The sequence below is a fragment of the Scyliorhinus canicula genome, chromosome 9 (genome assembly GCF_902713615.1).
Source record: "Scyliorhinus canicula chromosome 9, sScyCan1.1, whole genome shotgun sequence".
Taxonomy (NCBI): Eukaryota; Metazoa; Chordata; class Chondrichthyes; order Carcharhiniformes; family Scyliorhinidae; genus Scyliorhinus; species Scyliorhinus canicula.
The window spans coordinates 61,494,560-61,514,898 of record NC_052154.1 but is presented as its reverse complement, the minus strand read 5'-3'; the positions used below and the strand labels follow the sequence as shown (position 1 = coordinate 61,514,898).

The following is a 20,339-nucleotide window of genomic DNA, read 5'->3' as shown; positions in this document are numbered from 1 at the left end:
TCAGGAACCACTTGAGACTATTACTCAGCAGTCATTTCAAATTTAGAAAAAAGCCTGCATTGAAAAATTGACTATTCTCAAATAAATGGAAAATGAAAACCATGCATTTATTTTACTGATTCAATGCCTGAAACTATAGCCTGTCCTTCAGAAGACGTGGTCACAGAACAATATGGAGAAAAGAGGGGAGGTGAGAGGAAGGGGAGTGAGGAAAGGAGATGGAGATGGAGATGAAGAGGGGTAAGAGAGGAAAATAATTGGAGAATGTGGGACACAGTGGGTATCAAGAGGAGCAGATGGAAAGAGTGAAGGGGATGAGATGTTAAGGAAAAGCAAGAGGCCAAACTTGTGTTTATTTGAGGGCTTTCACAACCACAAAATATCTCAGTGCTTTACTGCCAATGAAATACCAAGGTAGAAAACGCCGCAGCCACTTTGAGCACAGGAAACATCCCACAACGTCCCTCAGATACGTCTCCATTTTCTTTTACACACTGAATTTGGGTGAGCAACCACTTTGACCAGGGCATCATGAGAATTCCTCTACTGTTTTCTTTCTTCGCCAACTTAGAGATTCGAAAGACAGAGCCTCTGATAATATGAACATTGCTGGAGTGGAGCTTGATCACCTTCAGCCATGAAGCCTCAACTTTTCAGTGGGGGAATTTGCAGGAATTTCTATCCACCTGACTACCAATTTGTTTTAGTGGGTAGGTGGAGGGAAAGCAAGAGTAAAAACAATTTCTCCCTCTCTTAAACAAGCCCAGCCTTTGTTCTGAAGGTCACAGGTTCCAATGTCAGTTGTTGGAAGACAGAGGCCACATGATCTAAGAGCACAGCAACAGAAATTCCAATTTAGTGCAGACAAGTAAACCACCTGCAATCTCAGGCTCTCTGTTAATGCAGCAGGATATTGAGCAACGTTAGCAATCTGGTGCAGTACAGGTTGCCAGATGACAGTTGTCAGCAGCAGTTGCGAGGCTGGAGAATTCTGGTATTCAGAAGTGAAGTAAAAGGATTTGAGTTACTGCTGTACTTCCAATTAATTATTACTCTCTTAGATGATACCAAAAGGTCTTCATAGAATAATCTGACAGCACAAAATGTAAAACTGTTCATTTATATTTTGCTTTATTTCTATTCCTAGCTTCCATTTCCCCCACACCGTCCTGGTTTCATTTTAAATACTATAACTTACACCTGCCTTTCTAATATTGTTGGGTAGAAGAGATCCTCCTGTAGGAAAACATCAACATCAACACAAATCGTGCCCAGACAACTCGTTCAAGGTTAAAAGAGGAATGAAGCCAGACAGACTTCATTCCACTCATATATTTAGTGAGAAATTCCAGAGTAATTATCAGTTTTTAAGAATGCCAATGAAAATGTTACCAACCTTTGCAGTTGGTTTTCCTGGGGGAGGGGATTAACTTTTAACAGCTCTTTTTTCGGCTAATTTTATAGAAGAGTCACAGAGATGGAGAGCTTCACCCACCAACTGCATATTGAGAAATTGACTGATTAGATGTGTTTCCACCAGCAGGAATGTCAGTAATCAGAGGACATTCAATGTAATTGACCAGTAGACAAGATTGGATATACACAATTAGTAAAATTAGCCATCATATTTTAATATTAGCGAATGCACCTTTGTCCTGAGTATTTTAGTTCCAATGTCCCTTAATGTCCTTTAGGGCAGCACAGCACAGTGGTTGGTACTGTTGCCTGAACTCCAGGGACCGGGGTTCAATTCCAGCCTTGGGTGGCTGTTTGTATGGTGTTTGTACATTCTCCCAGTGCCTGCATGGGTTTCCTCTGGGTGCTCCTCCCACAGTCCAAAAATGTGAAAGTTAGGTGAATTGGCCATGCTAAATTGCCCCTTAGTGTCCAAAAAAATGGTCAGGTGGGGTTACGGTGATAGTGTGGGGGATTGGACGCAAGTAGGGTGCTCTTTTGGAGGGTCGGTAGAGACTCGATGCGCTGAATGGCCTCCTTCTGCACTGTAAGGATTCTATCATTCCTCTAGGATCCTATGATCCCTCCAATTTTCCAGCAATTAACATGATTGGTGAGTTCAGCAAGAGTGAAGATGCTGAAAAAACAACTTATTTCACTTCTGTCTTCTATTTTTAAAAGTGTTTTTTTCTATTCCGCACCAATACACACTTACTCATTTCAGAAGTAAGCTCATCCGGGTGCTTTAACCCATGATTATCTCATTGCACTAGCAAGAATTCCAGTTCAATCAATACCCAACCTTATCTTACCAATTTATGTTGAATTGTAGAATCAATTGGAATGAGTCCAAGACTGTTCAAACTCTTTTCATACAGATACTCTAACAGGTAGCATAAACACCTTAATTGCCTAGCTTAGATTTGAGCCAATGCTCAAAACTGCGGAAACAAATGAGATTTTTGTCTTCAAGATTGTAAATTCAATGCAGCACAGTGGCGCAGTGGTTGACTGCTGCCTCACAGCGCCGAGGTCCCAGGTTCGATCCCAGCTCAGGGTCACTGTTCGTGTGGAGTTTGCACATTCTCCCCGTGTTTGCGTGGGTAGGGGCAGCACGGTGGCGCAGTGGTTAGCATTGCTGCCTACGGCACTGAGGACCCGGGTTCGAATCCCGGCCCTGGGTCACTGCCCGTGTGGAGTTTGCACATTCTCCCAGTGTCTGCATGGTTTCACCCCCACAACCCAAAAGATGTGGATAGGTGGATTGGCCACACTAAATTGCCCCTTAATTGGAAAAAAAAAATTATTGGGTACTCTAAATTTATTTTTTAAAAGCGTTTGCGTAGGTTTTGCCCCCACAACACAAAAGATGTGCAGGCTAGGTGGATTGGCCACGCTAAATTGCCCCTTAATTGGAAAAAATGAATTGGTTACACTAAAAAAAATTTTTTAATTGTAGATTCCTGTCTTTGACACATCTTATGGCCACTTTTCCATTGGTTAACTGTCAATAGTTCTTATTAGCGCACACTAAATTAATGAATCAAGAATAGTTACAGCAGAGGAAGTCACTTGGCCTGTCCTGTCTGTGCCAACACTCCAGTCCCACTCCCTCACCTTTTACCCCAGAGTCCTGCAAGTGTTCCCTCTTCAGACAATTATCAAATTCCCTTTTAAAAGGCACAACTCATTTTGCCTCCACCATAATCTATTGCAGTGCATTCCAGATCCTAACCATGTGCAGCATAAAAATGTTTGTTCCCATGTTGTCTTTGTTCTTTTGCCAATTCACCTTAAAATTGGTTTCTTCTGGTTATTCAATGGGAATAATTTCTCCCTATATACTCTGTCCAGACCTCTTATGATCTTGAAGATTTGTATCAAATCTCCACCACTCAACATTCACCTCTTGAATGGAACAGCCCCAGATTCTCCAATCTATCCAGTTATAGTCGCACATCCCTAGAACCATGCTAACATGGAACATACAGTGCAGAAGGAGGCTATTCGGCCCATCAAGTTTGCACCGACCCACTTAAGCCCTCACTTCCACCCTATCCCCGTAACCCCTCCTAACCTTTTTGGTCACTAAGGGCAATTTATCATGGCCAATCCACCTAACATGCACGTCTTTGGACTGTGGGAGGAAACCGGAGCACCCGGAGGAAACCCACGCAGACACGGGGAAAACATGCAGACTCCGCACAGACAGTGACCCAGCGGGGAATTGAACCTGGGACCCTGATGCTGTGAAGCCACAGTGCTATCCACTTGTGCTACTGCGCTGCTGAAATGTGAATATCGAATGTGAAAGAAATGTAGAATGCTGTAGATCGCCATGAATAAAATCAGAATGTACATAAACAAGATGTCTAGAGGAGGTGTTTTGTGCTGTTATGTCTTGCCTAACCCACCGTACACTGCAAGCCAGTGCAACATGAGACTGCAGAATCCATGCTGTTAGCCAGCTCGGCCGCTCCATCACTTCAGCACCCAATGTCAAAGACCACATGCCAATCCAGAGCATTTGACGAAGCAACTGACAGACCCAAATTAAGTATCTTCTTTGGTAGTTTCTTCTACATATCTATAATCCCCTATGATTTTTTTCACTTATGTCCCTATGTTCGTTTTCCAAATTATTTAATATTCATTTCATCAATATTTTGTAGTAACAAAAATGGTCAGTTACTTATTAGAAGCACTTCTTTCCCTTAAATCTTTTTTGAACCCTCTCTAATGTCTTTACATCCTTTCTAAAGTGTGGTACCCAGAACTGAAGCAAAACCAGCATTTTATAAAAGTTCATCATAACCTCCTTGATTTTGTACACTATGGGTGGAATTCTCCCACCCCGCCCATGATGAGGACTTACGATGTCAGGCAGAGGACAAAATGATGAACAATGGAAGTCAGAGGGAAGACTGAGGGGAGGGAAGCTAGACTCTGACAAGCCTGCATGAGAACTCACAAACAAGGGTTTCAAAGGAATACCATATTGTTTACTGGAAAGGGATGAGGGTTGTTGTTAGTGGTTCTTCACACACATACACTGTTCTTGACCCTTTGGGGCATAGTTGGGGAAGTGGTGGAAGGATTTCCAAGCTAATAGGCAGCCCGTTGAACCATATTGAATGCTCCTTCCATGGCCAACAAGTCCTGGTGTTGGACTCAAACCCAGGGCTTCTGGGCCAGCAATAGGGACACTACCACTGCGTCACAAGGCCTCCACAGGGGATGAATAAAGACGTGGAACATGGATGCCTCACAGGTGATGGGCTCGGTGGTTTAATTGAGGAACAGATATCTTGAAGCTGCTAGCCTTTTCCCTCTGGGCTGCTGACATATTGCAGAGTTTGGTGAAAAGTGGGCTGGAGAAAGTGATGTGAATGTGCTGGACTGGCTTTTTAAAAATGGCAGAGACCTCTGAACCCATCAGTTGAGGGCAGGCAGATGAATCAGCTGCCAAAGTACCAGGAGAGTCAGAGGGTAACTCACCTGTGCATAATTAATAGATTCAAAGTGCAGAATCTGGCGTGGGTTCCAGGTAATCTGGGCAGCGGGAAAGGCTCCGCCAGATCCACCCACCACCACACTCAGTCTCAGAATGGGAGACGTCCACTCTTCATCTCTAGTTATAAAGCCCCGGGATCCCTTGTACCCTGTTAAAAGCCTTCTCAACCTGCCCTACCAACTTAAATGAATTTTGCAGATATCCCCCAGTCTCTGCTCTGGCACTGCCTTTAGAGTTGTACCCTTTGTTTTATATTGCCTCTCCTTATTCTTCCTGCCAAAAAGCATAATTTCAATCTTCTCAACATTAAATTTCACCTGCCATGTGCCCGGCCATTCCAGCAGCTTATGTCCTCATGAAGTCTATCATTTTCTTCCTTGCAATTCATAAATTCTGTGCCGTCTGAAAATTTAGAAATTGCGCCCCAAACATCCAAGAAAAGATCATTAATAGAGAGCAGGAAAGGTTTTGGTCATTAATATCAACCTCTGGGGCACTAATTCTAAAAATCATGCAACAACAAAAACTTGCATTTATATAACCCCTCTAGTTCAGTAAAACATGCCACGATGCATCACAGAAGCATTAAAAGACAAAGTTTGACACTGAGTTGCACAAGAGATATTAGGGCAGGAAGGAAGATAGGAACATTAATAATCCATTCAACCATTCAAGCCGCTTTGGCCATTCAATTGTATCAAGGCTATCCTGTTCCATAACCCTTGATGCCTTTGCTTAACAAAATTAAAAGCAATTTGGTTTGGAAATTTTCAATTGCCCTAGACCCCTTTGGGAATTCCAGATATCCAAAAGCATGGTCAAAGATATTGTTTTTAAAGACCATGTTAAAAGAAAGAGACGGAGGCGAAGAGAGGTTTGAGGAGAAAATTCTAGAACTTGGGTCCGAGAGTCCCGAGAGCACAATCATCAAAGGTGAAAACTCTAGGATGTACAAAAAAGCAAAACAACAGAAACGCAGAGTTCTCAAAGAATTGTAGGGTTGTTGGTTGCAGAGAAAGGGAGGGATGAATCAATGGAAAAATTTGAACACAACAGGGAGAATTTTAAACACTCGGCATTGCTGGATCAGGAGTAAATGCAAGTCAGTAAGCACAGAAATAATGGGAGAATGGGATGATAAGAGTTAGGATACAGGTAGCAGGTTTTTGGACGAATATAAATTTGCGAAGGGTAGAAAATGGGAGGTCAGTCAGCAGACCAATGGAGTAGTCAAATCCAGGTGAGTCATTCCTCTATCTTAAGTAACATAGGTAAAGGCTACTGTTGTTTGGAGTTATATATTATGTGCTCTTTCAGACAAAATAATCTACCCTAAATACAGCAATTTCACGTGAGATAAAACCATATAACAAGAACAATTTTCACTTTAAATTGTGCATCACTATTGTAACTTATTTATTTATTTTATGCTCCAAGGCACAAACTATTTGCTTGCCAAATATATTTATTTGTTTTCAGGTCGAAACATTTCAAATGCTGATCATACTCAATCAATTTGAAGCACTGGAACTGAACAATTTAAAAGCTCGCCGCATTTCTATTCTAATCAGAACAACACTGATTCTTTCCAGTTGAGGCATTATTTTCAAAATGTAATTATTTCGTAGTCAATTTTCAAAAAACACACACTACTGTAACAGGATTTAAACTAATAACATTCGCTGTCTTATTTTAACTTCTGGATATGGCTTTTAAAAGGGCAACACTATTCCAAGGGAATTTTCATCTTTTTCAGCCACAAAGTCCTTGAATTAAATTTTGGCAATTATGTACAAGAAAAGAAGAATGCATTACTAATGGTACAACTACCTGGAGACGTCCTTAGCTCAATAGAATTTTAATTTTTATTTCCTTTTACTTTTAGAAAAAAAATCTTAAAAGGCATTATATTAAAACAAGTGCTGACTTACCGAAAAATTGGTGTATGGCCACCAGGTTTTGGTTTGTTCCAAGTGAAATGTGAAGGAACAGAAAGAAACTGTTCACTTGACAAATCTTTCTTTAAATGATGTGGAGAGCCACAAAGATCATCGACTGGAGATTCAAGTGAAGGTGACAAACTTCCCTGATCTTCTGAAGTCAAATCTATTTTTCCTGACACTGTAGCAGCCTGATCCTGAGAAGTCTTCCTTGATTTTAAAGGGATGTCAGTCTCTGGGGGACAACACTGAAAAGGTATGAGCCCAGGACTTAGACTAGAGGCACCTTGAAGAGCAGTATTACCAAGCCATGTATCCTCTGTGACACTTCCTCTTGGGGAATGGCCTGGAGATGGTGTTGGTGAATGATGGGGTGAAAGTGAACCTGCATAACAGATCTCTGCACTTGAATGTCGCCGCTTCCCCCAAGGAGAAGTGGGCCTAGAAGATGGCCTTGAAGTTGGGCGAGGGCTGAGCCAGTTTTCATCAGTAACACTAGCTCTAGGTGAATGGCAAGGCGATTGTCGAGGTGATAGAGATTGTGCAAATGAGTAATTTGGCTGCCAGGTCTCATCTGCTGGGCAACATCTAGGTGACCCACTAGGAGAGCCAAGTGTAAAACGAGCAGCAGCTTCATTCAATTCAGAGTCTACATCATCGTATATATGAGAGAAAGATTCGCAAGAAGAAGCATCTGAAAACCAGCTCCTGGAAGAAATGCTGCTAGCTGGACTTGGACTCAGTGATGCATCCCTGTAATAAGCAGGATCAAGAGGAAGATATAGATGGTCCCTGGATGGTCTTTCCATGTAGTCATTATCTGTGCCATTTGCATGCACTTCTTCATTATGCCCTATCCCTTGCTGACAACTGGGAGAAATAGAGGTGATTTGAATACTAGGGCATTCAAATGCTTTTGGACCACCAATGGGATTATATTTAGAGTCCTGGATATTAGAGGTCTGCAGCCGATGTGGTGATGAAAATGTTGCAGTATGTGTCTGTGTTTCATGGTGATGAACACCTATTGGTTGGATTATACTTGATTGAAGATGGCCTTCATTAAAGATGTAAAATGATGCAGAATCATCTGGCTCTGTATCTGAAAGAAAAATAAAACAGATGAGCTAAACCTTTCATTTACCGTGCATTCGTAGAAACTTTCATTATACTACACAAGATTTGTCGATTTCGCTAATATAAAGTAAAAGTGCACTACCCTTCCCTTTACATTTTTGTTTCTATTACATAAAAATGTGTACCGAATACTCCAGGCTCAGCTGCAGAAAGGTGTGCAGGTAACTAGTGCACTTATATTCAGTTGTGCCAATTATCCTAATTTATCCAAGATCAAATTTACTTGCTATAGATTTCTCCAATTCTCTTGGTTGCAGGCACTCAGCAACGATCGATGCGGAATTAAACTTCAGGAGCAGCAAACATCCCAAACTATCTTCTATGCCTTAACCCATCTTTTAATGTTATATCAGTATAAATTTAACTCAGTTATTATCATTCATGAGTTAAGCTGTTGGTTCAAGCTCACCCCAGGATTTATAGAACACAATGCAGGCTAGCCCTTCTGTGCAGTACGCAAAAATGAGAGCAACATGGTAAGAGGTGCTATCCTTCAGGTGAGATCTTTAACTGAGGTTCCATGCTGCTGCTCATGTGATATAGGTGTAAATGTCAAAGATCCAATGGTACTAAGAGAAGCAGAGAGTTATTGGTGGTATGTGGATAGCATCCACTGCAGTTGATAGGACTTTGTGGTTCACAATATGGCTTCCATTTTTTTTTTTACTGTACTTACAATATATTTCATTGTATGTGAAGTATTTGAGATGCAAGGTTCTAACAATTCTCTCTTTGTAGATCTGAAATTCCCTATAAAAACTACAAACATCAGAAGCTTTCCTTAAAAAATGTTACAACAGCTTTACACATAATATTGTATTGCTGAGAGACCACAATAGCATGCAGTCAAGAGTTTACGAGTTTCCTCCGAGTGCTCCGGTTTCTTCCCACAGTCCAAAGATGTGCAGGTTAGGTGGATTGGCCATGCTAAATTGCCCCTCAATATCCAGGTATGTGCAGATTAGGTTATGAGATTACAGGGAGAGGGTGGGGTGGACACTCGTAAATGGGCAGACTAGTCATTCGACGGGTTGGGGCAGACTAAATAGCCTCCTTCAGCACTGTTGGGATTCTATGATTAGTATAAAATTAAAACATAATATATACGCCAAGATATTGGTGCAAAAATGCATTGCGACATGTTGCCACTCAAGCCACGATCCACTAACCTGATATGTTCATTTGAAAAAAACAACTGAAAAGTGTTAAGCTCCGACGGCAACTCAATAATAAGAACTAGGAAGCAAGTCGCGACTTCTTAAACTCTGTTTGTGTTCAGTAATCACTTCAACAACAAAACAGAACCACCTGTATCCCCTTTATATATTTTGGCGCAGTCTATTAAACAATAAGTGCAATCCATTAAACATTAAAGCCCCAATTCAAACTTCAGTACTGGGGAAATCTTTCCTAACAAAAAGGCGATCAAGGAGTGCAAAGATTGTATAATTGCAATTTAAGTCTGAATTTGACCAAATATGTTTCCGCAAGCATACCAAGAACATAAATGAACATTTTCATGGAATTCGTCAAACCCTTAGAATTATGAAAAATTTAAGTATTGCAAGTTTTAGTCCAATGGTTACCCCAAAGCTATTTGCTTATGGATTCAGGTACTGCACATGTGCAGATAACCGCCACAGAAGTTTTCATATAATCAAGTATATTTCATAATCTTCACTCAACACCACTTGACTAAACAATTTACTGTAAACCGCTAGCAAAATGCATTTGAGTTTTGAAACAATGAACAGAACTCTCAGCTACGCAGAGGTAGATACATACAAACATGAGCAAGGAGTGGATCATTCAGCCCCTCAGGTCTGCTCTGTCATTTAATATCATGGCTGATCTGATAGCAACCTTAAGCTGCACCCCACTTACCCCCGAAAACCTATCATTCCCTTATGTAAAAGAGGCAGCCACAAATCAGTCATCCATTATGCAACCTGGTCAATTTTCCAAAAGGCAGGCATGCTGTAAAATATGTTGCTGATTGTTACACCCTACAGATGAAAATTTCACAAAATATAAAACAGCAGAAGGTAACCCATACTAACAGGTGCTGTAAATGTTGCATTGGGGCAATAATTTAAAACTTTGAAAGCACTTTAGGCAGTATTGTCCATTAAAATGTCAAATATCGGCTCAACTGATTCATTATGTTAGCAGCCTGCATTATGTAAGAGCTTTTGAGTAACAGTCAATCTGACTACATATAGATAACAAAATGGTACTCTTGCAATGTCCAAATGCATTTAAAAACTTGTGTATTTCTCTCTGGGATCTATAAATAGATAGCAATCCAGGGCAGTTTTCATTTGTCAACGTGGTTATAAATTCTACCAACTGACATTCAATAACTCAAATAAAATAATTCTAACGGCCATCATAGCCATTGCCAATTTAAGAAAGTTAACTCTAATCACTTTATTTTTGGTTCATAGAATTTACAGTGCTGAAGGAGGCCATTGGGCCAATTGAGTCTCCACCGGCTCTTGGAAAGAGCACCCTACACAAGCCCACAACCCCACCCTATCCCCATAACCCAGTAACCCCACCCAACACTAAGGGCAATTTTGGATACTAAGGGCAATTTAGCATGGCCAATCCACCTAACCTGCACATCTTTGGACTGTGGGAGGAAACCGGAGCACCCGGAGGAAACCCACGCACACACGGAGAGAACATGCAGACTCTGCACAGACAGTGACCCAGGCAGGGAATCAAACCTGGGATCCTGGAGCTGTGAATCAATTATGCTAACCACAATGCTACCGTGCTGCCCACATATTTCTCAGAGTTTTAAGCAGAAATGAACTATATCTGTAACTCAGTCCAAGTTCTCTAGAGTTCCATCAACTTGTAGGACTCAGATCGGAGGTGCAATACAAAGTCTTTTACAAAATTAACCTGTAGTTTTACACAAGGAAAATAGCTAAGAGTATGTCATTTTTGGTAGAGTAGATGAAATGTTGTTGATCAATGTAAAGATCAGACCTGTGGAGTGAAACATGTTTTTCAATTTCTGTCACAAGTTCTCAAAAATTTTCATATCACAGCAAGCTGCCCAGTAAATCTCTCTCTACGTAAATCCTAATTATTTGCCCTAACACAAGAAGAATGAATGCTTCATACCGAAATTTCCAATTTCCACACAGGCACTTCTCCTAACTGAATTGTATTGTCAATTAACCTGCAATTTCCACAAGGCACTGGGTTCAGACTATCCAAATGCACTAACACAGAGAACTGTTACAGACAATAACAAAGGAAACTTTCATTTACTAAATTAAGTTGCATTCAAAAGTTTACCTTTCTGATGGTGCGAACGAAAGTTACCAATTGGAACAATAAATGTAGAAAATGAAATTATGGCGAGTATCATTTGACAGACAAAAGTGAACTAAGTAGTTGGTGAAAGATAAGCTTTTGCTAAAGAGGCCTTTCCTTTTCTTTATAAATATTTGTGTCCAAAAGGTTTAAAGGAACTGGTTTCAATATTTTGTTAGTTGATTTTGGAAATACAAGACAATTCCATCACTATATGTGCTACTTCCTTACTAAAACAGATCATATCCAGGAATGAATGCAGTCTTCTTCACTATCTGATCCGTAGAGAATGATCCACAGATAATTTGTACCTGGTGGGCCAATATAAACAGCAGCACCAACAAGGGACAACTGAAGATATGAGTGTTTCATATAAATGTACAATGTACATGAACCGATGACTGCTGATGCCATCCTTGTGAGAATCAAAGAGAATAGTTCCCGAGACTGAAGGGCGAAACAATTTATTAGCATCTGTAGGAAGTCTATTATGGCAAACTGATTCAACGGTGTGTTAATTCAGCTCCCACTTACAATCATATTTTAATTGAATCAGCCTGCCTTCATGACTGCATTTAATTTTCTTCCCTCACATTTTTGAATTCAGTAACATCTGTAAAATGAGTTTCATCCAGCAGCGTCACTAGCCTTTATCATGTTTGAAAGATAGATGCAAGAGAAAGGTCAATTTTAAAGGGCCCCAATGGTGAGACACCTAAATTGCTAAAGGGAACCAAATTTCAAAGCAGTTTTTTTGAAATTGTCAGTTTTATTTCATTTTTAGAGGAAATCGGAGGGCAGGGAAATGCAATGAGCAGGAAATATGCATTAGAGATGACATAACCACAAGTGTCCTACGGTGCTGATATTACAAATCATTGATGATGTAAACACAACAATAATCATCTGCCATAACAGTGCGGATATATGTCCCTTTATGGCTAATTTATATTAAGCAAACACTGAGTGAGTTCATTCAAAGGTTAATTGATATTCAGGCTGGAGATCAGGATCCGGGTTTTACTTGTGAATTATCAGCTAAAAACTTGCAATGTACAGGAGTGCAGTTATCCATGTGGTTAACAGGGAAACCAGGTGCATCTAACTACTTTTGATTAGTAAATTTAAAAATGAATAGGTACAGGTATTGGGCATATAATCTTAATAATCATACAAAAAGATGGTTTGCATGTATTTGCGAGCTTGTTGATAAATGGGGAAAAAATAAAAGCAGAACGTGCAAGTATTTTGATCAATGTGAATGCTTTACTTCCTTGGTTACTAACTAAAATGGTGTGTGACACGGACAAAAAAAACTATATTTAAACAACTTGGAAACACCAGGAAAATGGTGTGGAGCGAGGAACAATCATAATCGAATGGACCAATAAGATTGTTCACACCAGGCCTCCAGCAGGAAGCCAGGTAACCAACAAACAAAGTTTTGGATGAACAGCAGGAATGGGTCTTTTGCACCTCAATGCAAAGAATGTCGACTTGGACAACTATTCTGGTGAAGTCAAAGCACTGCTTTCAGCTGCTGAACAAAAATCTAGAAGCTGCACCAGGATATGCATATATTTGTGCGAGAATTTTGAACATTGGTCAGAAAGACTGCAAATCACCACACTGAATAGTGATAGATCTGTTAAGCAAGTGTGCACTTGAAATTATGAAAGATGTTTTCTATTAAGACTAGTATATGTGGTTAAAAAAACTGTCACAATTCCTAATTAAGTCATTTCGGCTTGTCAACGCTGCTCCAGTATTGCATGTTTCAGAGGAGCTTTTTTGGTCATTTCATATTACAGCCTTTATTTACACTTCTAAGAAAAATGAGACAGCAATTTGCATTTTGTGTGAAGACTGAATTGTGACAAATTTTAGGAGACAGGACTTTTCATACAACATATAGACAAACAACACAGGACAAAGCAGCCTGCTTGATTGTAACCCACTCTACCACTTTAAACATTCACGCCCTCCACCACTGTGCACTACATACAAGATGCACTTCAGCAATTCGGCAAGGTTTCTACAACCTTACCTTCTAAACATGCAACCTCTACCACTTCAGCAGGATAAGGGCAGCAGATGCATGGAAACACCACCATCTGCAAATCCATCCCTCCCCCCCAGTCACCCACTATCCTGACTTGAAATTAGAATGGTGTTCCTTTACTGTCACTGGGTCAAAATTCTGGAACTCTCTTCCCAACAGAACTGTAGGTGTACCTCCCCTGCACCAAATGGACTGCAGTGGTTCAAGAGAGCTCACTATTATCTTCTAGAGGACAATTAGGGATGGGCAATAAATATCACATCCCATGAATTAATAGGAAAAAAATGTGGATCTCATGTAAAATGGTTTCCGCCGGCGTATTTGATGGCAGGGTATGATGGGAGAACTTCTACTGGTTCCCACGATGACTGGTCAGAAAACCTGCCGGAGGCTGACATGAAACACTTGCATCCTGTTAATGGGATCACAGTATGATCATAGAATCCAAACAGTGCAAGAAGCCATTTGGCCCACTGAGTCTGCACCGACCCACTGAAAGAGCACCCGACTTAGGTCCACACCCATAGGCATCCTGCCCTATTCCTGTAACCTAACCTGCATATCCCAGGACCCAAAGGGGCAATTTAGCCTGGGTGTGAGCGTGCTGCATCCTTGTCACTGTTCTCTTCTGGAACTTGATTGGCGTTCCTTGGGGAGAGGGGAGGAGGAGGAGTATCATAGGGGTTTCCCTAAATTCTTCAGGGAAGAATTATTGTTTGTAACCTGGACTCCTATTGGTCGCACACCCAACTAAACCGACCAATAAGGCAGCCCCACTCATCCACCCCACTACGCGCGTTTTTATCGTTGACTCGGCCAGGCTGTGCTTCTGTCAGTGTTAAGGATCAGCACAAGCAACTTGACACCTGATTTCAACAAACTGGTAAATGACTGCAGTCAGATGCATCATTCTCATTGACATTGTTCTGTTACTTACTGAGTTACTTTGTTTTTCAAATAAATGTGCTTTTTTTTCTTTAAAGACCTTTTATTTTGGCTATTTAAAATATTAATTATTTTACTTAATATACTATGCGGCCCTTTAGAATTGTGAATTTCTGAATGTGGCCCTTGCACGGAAAAGTTTGCCCACCCCTGGTCTACCCTGTCAAGCCCCGTCAGAATCTTATACATTTCAATCTCATCTCATTCTTCTAAACTCTAAATGAGTATAGAGAGGCTCAACCAACTCAAACATCTGCTTCCCAATAAAGATGTTTGCCTTTGAGACCAATAATTTACTGTTTTCCCAAGTTCTTCGCAAACATCCTCAGGAACCAACGGGAAATTAGAGATAGGCAACAAATGCTAGCTGTGCCAGCAACACTCACATTCCATGAAGTACAACTGAGGACACATCCCTTAACAGGAGTATGCAAGAACATTTTCCAGCTCTAAATTTGTGAAATTTGTGTATGTGTAGAACAGTGTGTGGAACACTGTTCCTCAGTGAATAGGGTCATTAAATATTTTTATGACTGAGTTAGATAAATTCGTAATGGCAAGGTAGTCAAAGAATATAGGATTAGACAGGAAAACAGTTGAGGCCCCAATCAGATCAGCCATGATATCATCAAATGACAGAGCAGGTTCAAGGGGCCAAATGGCCTATTCCTACTTGAATATTAATATGCATCAATTAATTTTAAAATATATCTTTTTCGGGCTTTACGCTGATAATGATTTAGAGCTGTGCTCACACATATACACATAAATTTCACATGTATACTAGCAAACCACAACTCAAATTCCTCACCCCTTCCGAAGAGAATGTAACAGTTGAGCTCCCATCACATGATACTGCGCACTTCAAATTTGAAGCAATGCCCTCGGTCATACTAGAAATGCTCAACCTTCATTGTACACTCAGCACAAATACTGCCTCGAAAAAAGACTAATTATATAAAATAAATATTTGGAGTACAATACAATCTCTGTGTGCAGAAGGTGACAAACCTCACTTTCATTTGAACCCTCTTAGGAGAAGATACAAACTCTATTTGCTATGTGCTATGATAGCTACAGCATTTCTATTATAAGCTCAACAGTTAATCATTTTCATTGGGAACTCGTAATCCACAGAATGTATCCAGCAATTTCTGTCTTATTTCACTAAAATCCTATTACTGAGTTAAAGATAAACTATTTTAATTGTCAGAGTTAGAAATGAAAAGGTGCAAGCAATTTCAGGAGTCAACTCAAAATACAATGCCATAATTCTCACTTTCCTTTTAAAAAGAGCTAACAGCCGACAATATAAAACCTACACATCAATTTAAAGGTAAATTACACAATCACTACTTTCTCAAAATTTAGCAGCTTACAAGTGAAAGATCCTGCTATCCTGCACCAAAATGTAAATTATTACCCAACAAGGAAACATCATTACATATGCATCTAAAGAACAAAGTAAAATGTAAAATATTAATATAAAGACATTCAGGAAATTGAGAGTGAGCATTGTAAAGAATCTGACATTAACTAGCAGGATTTTTCTGCAGTTTGTTCAACTGAGAACAGTTGTTTTTGTAAACACAGCTGTAGATATCATTTGGCAAAGGCAAATGACAGTTCGAACACTAGCTCCGTAATTCTCAATAGTAAACAAATAACATGCTTGCAATGAATAAATGTCACTGTTTGCGATTATTAATGCGGCATTGCAACCAATGTCGTCAAGGCAAAATAAAATAGCAGCACGCTCTACCCCAATAATAAACAATAAGACCACAAGCTAAAAACCCTGACATGTAGCTGAAGCCATAGTTGATTAGCCCACTCAGGAAAGACTCAAGCAACTCTACTGTCAACACAACACTGATGCACTACATCAAAATACCAGTGCTATAATTAGTAGCCACCTACGCAAGACTTACACAAGGCCGAAACATTCCTATTGATGCACAGAGTTCCACTTTTATTATATCACAACTTGGTGCTGACTGATAAAATTTAAAAATATTACACAGACAGGAAACTCAAAATTGAAATTTGAGTGAAGTCAAAATGAGGCCTTTTCCGCAATCCACCAAGCACACATGGCAGTTATCAATCAAGGCTGAATGACTGCACAGTTATTATACCTTGTATTCTGCACAAATAAACAAATGGCTACCAAAAGAATATCATAATTTGCAAGATCCTAATCAATGTTTTCTACAGCCTAAACTACATTAAATTCTTGATACCCATCGCTTTCACTACCAAAGAGAACAGAAAAACGAGACCATTAGTGCACTTGTTGCACAGTATGAGCATATTTTAGTCATTTTCAACCCTTGCGCCACCTTCCCCTCCCCAAAGACTTGTGTATTAATTAAGATGTATATTGTCAAAGAGGGAGGAGGGGTTATCAGTGTTTCATACTATTTGCTTCTCTGTGGTTCTGTTCTCTTGGGTAGTAAATGAGATGGGTACTTTAAGACTTTTCAACATATTGACGATATTGCCTCCATCTCCCAAGTTTATAGTTTGTGAATTGATTTCCTGCAAAATATTTTTTTTTAAACTTATGTACCCCTATGCATTAACATTGCAAGACAATTAAACACCTACTTAAACTGCAAATTACAGTCAGTTACCTCTGCCATTTCCCACTTAATAAAAGATTAGAGTTAAGCACACCTCCCTCTCCTTCCAGTGTCTTTTCCTCCATTAGCATAAACACATGCATGTAATGACTGTGCTATCAATCAAATTATAGGTCCATTCTTCATGATTTTTAGTCCTGCCCAGTATAGCTTTAGAAATGTTTGCATCTTCCACGCTTTTCTGCTGCATCTGAAATCTATCAGCAATATCGCACAATCAAAATAATTCCTTGGGGTATCCCACCTCAGTCATGAGTGTGTACACCGAATTTGAGCTATGTGGACAGCTTGCACTTTTCTGGCTTACAAAATCAGAACAAAAGATTAAAAGCACAGTGGTATATGGCTATTTAAATTATATATTCTGTTCAATAGATTTGTCAAAGAAACTTGGTGATCGCTGGGAGGGGAAGAACCAAGACAATTTTAAACTTGCACTTTTAATTCTAGAGTTACAAAGAGTAGGTTGATGTAATTACATTTCAGTAACTATATTCTGCATTACTAAGAACAAGCCATGTCACTGCACTACTATAGTTACTATTGCACTAAATTTAAACTACTGAAATACCACACATAGCTATCTGATCTCTACTCCATGGAAACAAATCTTCTGCTCGTTATTTAACAAAACACATAGTACCTAGAACTTAAACTAGCCAATGTAGATAGTTCAGAAATCCCTTCCTTGAAACTTGTGTAACAAATATAATCAAAAATAGAAAAAAAATGTATAATACTGAAAGTACTTTTTGGGACAAAACTGTTGAACTTCGTTGAAATTTTCCAAGAAGCTGTAAAAGCCAACATAGTAACAGTAGCTTCAATTTTGATCAAACCAAAATCATTAAAACAATGTCAACAACTGATCCAGCTCAAATTATGCCCCCCAAAAATGCTCATTCAGAAATTGCTGCTCACCTGCTGATGTGGCACAAAGCATCATATACTTCGTAGTCCTGGCACTGCACAAAGTAAACCTGAAGTCTCAAAGAAACGTGCACCTACAAAGTTTAGAAACCGTGATAGTCCTCTGACAGCAAAGTCAGTCTGATATTTAATTATAATTAACCAGAAGGCCGATGAAATTACAGTCGTCCAATCACGCGGACACTATAGTAACTCGCAAACCACTTTCTTTTTTGAGTCTCGTACTGTCAGTGTCCCCCTCAAACCCGGAGATCACGTTAAAGAGGAATAACGATGTTTGGAGAAAGTAAATAGGTGAGTATATGACATCTGCCAACATTAGCGATCAGGTCTGGTAGCAGATTGCTACTCTGCTATAGGCTGCTGGAAGTGGATCTACCTTGCTGATCACTTCCCTCGTCTTAAATTCCACTGTCATCTGAACTGCACATGGCGTGTCTAGGCAAATTTGATGACTTGGATGTTGGGCTAGCTTCCAAGTCTACTTTAGTCTATTCCCACGTCCCATAAGGACTCGCAGAGATACAACACCTACCCTTATTTACGTTTTGTAGCGCGTAGTTTGATAGGGTAGCAAAAAAAATAGAGATTTAAACAAAAACTTTGCCAAACCAGTTTTAAAACAAGAGTGAAGAAGAAAAAAAGCTAACGTGGTCAGTTCCCGGCCATAAATTAAATGCTGCGGCAGATTAAAATTTACAAGCGAAAGTATTCCCCAATACTGTAATTCGTGCCAAACTGAAAATGCTGCAAGTGCATGAATCCGTTTCTCTGGAGAAAAATAATTAAAGCAGGAAATTTTTAAATAGAGAGAGACAGCCGATGACCTCTACATAGAATCAATGTGTACAGAACACTAATCCTCAGCAAAGCAAAACATAAACAGCACCCAGTTGTGTGTGTAAATACTCCAATTTATCGACATACGTCTCAAGCAGTCTAGCCTGCGCGATCACAAATCGGATGAGTACAAAAGCTAAAATGTGAAACCTGCCCCTTTGGCTTTTCATATTTACATCAAAATAACAATATAAGAAGAACGCCCGCAATCTCAACATTTAAATTCTGGGTTCAACAAAAACATTTTCTTTTTTTTAAAAATCCTATTTGAACATGAACAGATTGCAACTTTTTTTTCTTGTTGTTTTAATCCCCTCCATCTGGAAGCGCCCCCCCCCCCCCCCCCTCCTCTCATACAAACCTGCAGGGCCTAGTCCAGGCTGCGGACCGTCTTCACCAAATATCAGTCTAAAGTCAAACTCGTCATTGCCACTGTTTACAGTAGTCATCGGTTAGCAGTTTCCCTTTCCCCCACTTGTTTAATAAAGTTCATAACAGAATGTGGGGGGGAATCCCGGCTCACTCCGCCAACTTTTCCAGGCTTGTTTTATTTTTTTTTCCGCTCGCCTCTCTGCTGTCCTGTTTGGAAACAGTTAATCAGACCCCCCCACCCCTGCTCTCCTCGCTGCGCCTCTCAAACTTTGCCGAGCCTCATCCCCCGCGCCTGCTCGCTGACTCGCGCTCAGCTTCCCCCTCGCCCCGCCCTCTTGAAACCTCGTTGACGGCAGCCACGGCCGTGCCCCCTGTCCCTCCTTCATCGCGGCCACGCCCCTTCTCCCTCACCCCGCCTTCTCACTCCCTCACCGCGGCCACGCCCCCTCCCTCATCGTGACCACGCCCCCTCTCCTTCACCACGCCCTTTCTCTCACCCCGCCCCCTCTCTCACCCCGCCCCCTCTCTCTCACCCCGCCCCCTCTCTCTCACCCCGCCCCCTCTCACACCTTCCCGCGGCCGCTACCCCTTGTCCCTCCCCGCGACCCCTCTAACCCTCACTGCGGACACGCCCCCCTCAGTGCCTCAGCGCAGTCACGCCCCCTCTCTCTCACCCGGCCGCGCCCCCTCAGTCCCTCGCCGCGGCCACGCCCCCCTCTCCCACACCGTGATCGCGCGTCCTCTTGTCCTCGCCTGGCCACCACTTCGCACTCTCCCGTGGAGCCTATCCAACCCCCACCCCCACCCCGTGCACCCGACGGCCATCTTTTGAAACTTTGCCCACTACGCATGTACCACCCGCCCCTTGACTCATGGGAGTTGTAGTTCTCTCTGCTCTATTTGGAAACAAACTGTCATCTGGCATTCCCCAGTCGCTTTTAGTCCTTGGACAAGTTCAAATTCCCCAACAACAAGACTTGAGGGTAAAAGTGTGTATGTTTTTCTTTAATATTTACACATCACTCCACAGAATTAAGTGGAAAAGCAGATTGTGCTTTTTTCTAAATTCAGTGTTCTAATGTGGAAATATTAAGCGGGTATTTGTTGGCCATTCCTTATTGCCCTTAAGATTGCATTTTATATAAGCGGCTTCAACACATTAAAAC

At 40.8% G+C, this 20,339-nt stretch overlaps 1 protein-coding gene across 3 annotated transcripts in view; it reads right to left on the bottom strand.

Annotated features, from left to right (window-relative positions):
* The window catches only part of LOC119971343 (nuclear factor of activated T-cells, cytoplasmic 3-like), a 199,503-nt gene extending 180,024 nt beyond the window's left edge, over positions 1-19,479 (bottom strand). For 2 of the 3 annotated variants that reach the window (XM_038806755.1, XM_038806757.1), the window contains exons 1-2: positions 19,163-19,479; positions 6,901-8,011 (exon numbers count right to left, since the gene is read on the bottom strand). In XM_038806755.1, the coding sequence (XP_038662683.1) occupies positions 6,901-8,011; positions 19,163-19,250 (1,199 nt within the window). In that variant the 5' untranslated portion in view covers positions 19,251-19,479. Of the gene's footprint in view, positions 1-6,900; positions 8,012-17,952; positions 18,482-19,162 lie in introns of those variants that run through there. The other variant, XM_038806756.1, reaches the window with a different exon arrangement.
* Between the last annotated feature and the right edge of the window lie 860 nt (positions 19,480-20,339).